The sequence below is a fragment of the Corvus brachyrhynchos genome, unplaced genomic scaffold (assembly GCF_000691975.1).
Source record: "Corvus brachyrhynchos isolate BGI_N302 unplaced genomic scaffold, ASM69197v1 scaffold991, whole genome shotgun sequence".
Lineage (NCBI taxonomy): Eukaryota > Metazoa > Chordata > Aves > Passeriformes > Corvidae > Corvus > Corvus brachyrhynchos.
The window spans coordinates 71,601-76,974 of NW_008236012.1; the positions used below are offsets into that span (position 1 = coordinate 71,601).

At 56.1% G+C, this 5,374-nt stretch overlaps 1 protein-coding gene across 1 annotated transcript in view; it reads left to right on the top strand.

The window, feature by feature from the left end:
* The window catches only part of BOP1 (block of proliferation 1), a 9,250-nt gene extending 6,174 nt beyond the window's left edge, over window positions 1-3,076 (top strand). Inside the window, exons 6-7 of the mRNA XM_008632174.2 lie at window positions 547-679; window positions 3,026-3,076. Of these exons, the coding sequence (XP_008630396.2) occupies window positions 547-679; window positions 3,026-3,059 (167 nt within the window). The 3' untranslated portion in view covers window positions 3,060-3,076. The remainder of the gene's footprint in view (window positions 1-546; window positions 680-3,025) is intronic.
* The last annotated feature ends 2,298 nt before the right edge of the window (window positions 3,077-5,374 follow it).

Genomic DNA, 5,374 nt, shown 5'->3' on the forward strand with positions numbered 1-5,374 from the left:
GTTCCCATTCCCGTTCCCATTCCCGTTCCCATTCCCGTTCCCATTCCCGTTCCCATTCCCATTCCCATCCCATCCCAATCCCATCCCAATCCCAATCCCATCCCAATCCTGATCCCATCCCATCCCAATCCCATCCCAATCCCATCCCAATCCCATCCCAATCCCAATTCCAATCCCATCCAATTCCTAATCCCATTCCCATCCCCAATCCCATTCCCATCCCAATACCCATCCCAATCCAATCCCAATCTCAATCCCATGCCATTCCCATCCCATCCCAATCCCCATCCCAATCCCAAACCCATCCCCAATCTCATCCCCAATCTCATCCCCATTCCCATTCCCATCCCATCCAAATCCCATCCCGTTCCCATTCCCATCCCATCCCCATTCCCAATCCCAATCCCAATCCCATCCCATCCCCATTCCCAATCCCAATCCCAATCCCAATCCCAATCCCAATCCCAATCCAATCCCAATCCCAATCCCATCCCAATCCCAATCCCATCCCAATCCCAATCCCATCCCAATCCCATCCCGTCCCAGGCTCCGACGACGGCACGCTGCGTTTCTGGGAGGTGAGCAGCGCCCGCTGCCTCCGCACCCTTCCCGTCGGATCCGTGGTCAAGAGCGTGGCCTGGAATCCCAATCCCAGCATCTCCCTGGTGGCCGTGGCCGTGTGAGTTCCCCGGGATCCTTCCCGCATTCCCTCGGGATCAGGGATCCCGGATCCGCAGTTCAGTCGGGATCGGCCGAATCCATCCCGGTGTTCCCATTTCCCAGCCCGGGGGATCCTCCGGGGCCGCAGCCGTCATTCCCTGCCTCGGGAATGGTGCTGGATCCTCCTTATCCCTCTTCTTATTCCCTCCTAAGCCCCTCCTAACTCCCTAATCCCCTCCTAACTCCCTAATCCCCTCCTAACTCCGTAATTCCCTCCTAACTCCCTTTGTTTCCCCCAATTCCCTCCCAATTCCCTCCCAATTTCTTCCTAATTCCCGGTTTTTCCCCTCCTAATCCCCTCCTAACTCCCTAATTCCCTCCTAACTCCTTAATCCCCTCCTAACTCCCTAAGCCCCTCCTAACTCCCTTCGTCTCCCCCAGTTCCCTCCCAATTCCTTCCCAATTTCTCCCTAATTCCCGGTTTTTCCCCTCCTAATCCCCTCCTAACTCCCTAATTCCCTCCTAACTCCTTAATCCCCTCCTAACTCCCTAAGCCCCTCCTAACTCCCTTCGTCTCCCCCAGTTCCCTCCCAATCCCTTCCCAATTTCTCCCTAATTCCCGGTTTTTTCCCCTCCTAATCCCCTCCTAACTCTCCAATCCCCTCCTAACTCCTTAATCCCCTCCTAACTCCCTTCGTCGCCCCTCATTCCCTCCCAATTCCCTCCCAATTTCTTCTTAATTCCCGTTTTTTCCCCTCCTAATCCCCTCCTAACTCCCTAATTCCCCCAATTCCCTCTCAATTCCCTCCCGATTTCTTCCTAATTCCCGTTTTTTCACCTCCTAATTCCTTCCTAACTCCCTTTTTGTCCTTCCCAATCCCCTCTTTATTCCCTCCCCATTCCCTCCCAGTTCCCTCTCCAGTCCCTCCCAATTCCTTCCCGATTCCCTGCTAACATTCCCTGCTTATTCCTTTCCTTATCCCGCCCTTGTCCCTCCCGATCCCCTCTCTATTCCCGACTTTCTCCCACCCCAATTCCCTCCCAATTCCATCCCAATTCCCTCTCCAGTCCCTCCCAACTCCTTCCCTATTCCCTCCTCATTCCTTCCCTATTCCCGCCTAATATTCCATTTATTCCTTCCCAATTCCCTCCCAGTTCCCTCTTTATTCCCTCCCAATTCCCTCCCAATTCCTCCCCGATTCCCTCCTAACATTCCCTGCTTATTCCTTTCCTTATCCCGCCCTTGTCCCTCCTCATTCCCTCTTTATTCCCACCTTTGTTCCCTCCGCTTTTCCTCCCAATTCCCTCCTTTTTCCCTTTTTATCCCTCCTCATTCCCTCTTTATTCCCTCCCAATTCCTTCCGAATTCCCGCCTTTTTCCCACCCCAGTTCCCTCCTCATTCCCTCTTTATTCCCTCTTTATTCCCTCCCAATTCCTTCCTAATTCCCACCTTTTTCCCACCCCAATTCCCTCCCAATTCCCTCCCAATTCTCTCCTCCCTCCCGCTTTATTCCCTCCTAACATTCCCTGCTTATTCCCTCTTGATCCCTCCCTATTCCCTCCTTTTTCCCTCCTCATTCCTTCCTCATTCCCTCCCGATCCCCTCTCTATTCCCGACTTTTTCCCACCCCAATTCTCTCCCAGTTCCCTCCCAGTTCCCTCCCAGTTCCCTCCTTATTCCCTCTCCAGTCCCTCCCAATTCCCTCCTTTTTCCCTCCTTATCCCTCTTTATTCCCTCTTTTTTTTCCCCTCCCTATTCCCAACTTATTCCCTCCTTTTTCCCTCCCACTTCCCTCCTCATTCCCTCCCCGTGGAATGTCCTGGCACCTGGCAGATCCCACAAATCCCTCCCTGCGTCCCGATCCCGATCCCAGTCCCCATCCTGATCCTGATCCCATCCCACAGGAGGATTCCTTGATCCCAGGTTTCCCCCTGATCCCAGATTTCCCCTGATCCCAGATTTCCCCCTGATCCCAATCCCATTCCCTAGGGATGAGCAGCTGCTCCAGGGAGGGTTCCCTGATCCAGGATTTCCCCCTGATCCCAGATTTCCCCCTGATCCCAGATTTCCCCCGATCCCGTTCCCCAGGGACGAGCAGGAGCTCCAGGGAGGGTTCCCTGATCCCAGAGGTTCCCTGATCCAGGATTTCCCCCTGATCCCAGATTTCCCCCTGATTCCGATCCCATTCCCTAAGGATGAGCAGGAGCTCCAAGGGAGGGTTCCCTCATCCCAGAGGATTCCTTGATCCCTGATTTCCCCCTGATCCCAGATTTCCCCCGATCCCGTTCCCTAGGGATGAGCAGCTGCTCCAGGGAGGGTTCCCTGATCCCGGATTTCCCCCTGATCCCGATCCCATTCCCTAGGGATGAGCAGGAGCTCCAGGGGAGGCTTCCCTGATCCCAGATTCCCCCTGATCCCAATCCCATTCCCAGGGATGAGCAGGAGCTCCAGGGGAGGGTTCCCTGATCCCAGATTCCCCCTGATCCCAATCCCATTCCCAGGGATGAGCAGGAGCTCCAGGGGAGGGTTCCCTGATCCCAGATTCCCCCTGATCCCAATCCCGTTCCCTAGGGATGAGCAGGAGCTCCAGGGGAGGGTTCCCTGATCCCAGATTCCCCCTGATCCCAATCCCATTCCCAGGGATGAGCAGGAGCTCCAGGGGAGGGTTCCCTGATCCCAGAGGATTCCTTGATCCCTGATTTCCCCCCGATCCCGTTCCCTAGGGATGAGCAGGAGCTCCAGGGGAGGGTTCCCTGATCCCAGATTCCCCCTGATCCCAATCCCATTCCCAGGGATGAGCAGGAGCTCCAGGGGAGGGTTCCCTGATCCCAGAGGATTCCTTGATCCCTGATTTCCCCCCGATCCCGTTCCCTAGGGATGAGCAGGAGCTCCAGGGGAGGGTTCCCTGATCCCAGATTCCCCCTGATCCCAATCCCATTCCCAGGGATGAGCAGGAGCTCCAGGGGAGGGTTCCCTGATCCCAGAGGATTCCTTGATCCCTGATTTCCCCCCGATCCCGTTCCCTAGGGATGAGCAGGAGCTCCAGGGGAGGGTTCCCTGATCCCAGATTCCCCCTGATCCCAATCCCATTCCCAGGGATGAGCAGGAGCTCCAGGGGAGGGTTCCCTGATCCCAGAGGATTCCTTGATCCCTGATTTCCCCCCGATCCCGTTCCCTAGGGATGAGCAGGAGCTCCAGGGGAGGGTTCCCTGATCCCAGATTCCCCCTGATCCCAATCCCATTCCCAGGGATGAGCAGGAGCTCCAGGGGAGGGTTCCCTGATCCCAGAGGATTCCTTGATCCCTGATTTCCCCCCGATCCCGTTCCCTAGGGATGAGCAGGAGCTCCAGGGGAGGGTTCCCTGATCCCAGATTCCCCCTGATCCCAATCCCATTCCCAGGGATGAGCAGGAGCTCCAGGGGAGGGTTCCCTGATCCCAGAGGATTCCTTGATCCCTGATTTCCCCCCGATCCCGTTCCCTAGGGATGAGCAGGAGCTCCAGGGGAGGGTTCCCTGATCCCAGATTCCCCCTGATCCCAATCCCATTCCCAGGGATGAGCAGGAGCTCCAAATCCCAGCCCGAGGCCGTTCCCTCTGCTCCTGTCCCTGTTCCCAGCCAGCAGATCCCGCCCTGGATCCCCCCTGGATCCCTTCAATCCCACTTTTCTCCCGGGAATTCCCCATTCCCTTCTTCCCATTCCCACCAACCAAACCCTGCTCTCACCCCTTCCCAAATCCCTCCATTCCCGCTCCGGGGAGCTCCGGGATGATCCGGAGAGTCGGGATTTTACCCGTCCCATCCCCATCCCATCCCCATCCCCATTCCCAATCCCAGCCCGGGATCCTGGCAGGATCCTCGTTCCCGCGTTGCATCCCGAGGGACAGAATTCCCAGGGGATCCTTGGTCCCTGCCCCGCATCCCAAGGGAGGGATCCTGGGAGTCCGGAGGCTCCGTGTCCATCCCCGAATCCCTTCCCATTCCCGGCAATCCCGGAGCCTTTCCCAGGGGGTGGGGGAGGGGGATTCTCATCCCCATTCCCATCCCATTCCCATTTGTATCCCCATCCCCATTCCAATCCCATCCCATTCCCATATCCCATATCCCACATCCCATTCCTGCATCCCATATCCCATATCCCATTCCCACCCTGGGGATCTCTGGGATGATCCGGAGGGTCAGGATCTCACCCACATCCCACATCCCATATCCCATTCCCATATCCCACATCCCGTATCCCACATCCCATTCCCGTATCCCATATCCCATTCCCGTATCCCATATCCCACATCCCACATCCCACATCCCACATCCCATATCCCATTCCCATATCCCACATCCCGTATCCCACATCCCATTCCCGTATCCCATATCCCATTCCCGTATCCCATATCCCACATCCCACATCCCACATCCCACATCCCACATCCCATTCCCATATCCCATTCCCATATCCCACATCCCATTCCCACATCCTATATCCTATATCCCATATCCCACATCCTATATCCCATATCCCACATCCCATATCCCATATCCCACATCCCGTATCTCATATCCCACATCCCACATCCCATATCCCATTCCCACATCCCGTATCCCACATCCCGTATCCCATTCCCATATCCCATATCCCACATCCCACATCCCATATCCCATATCCCACATCCCGTATCTCATATCCCACATCCCACATCCCATATCCCACATCCCA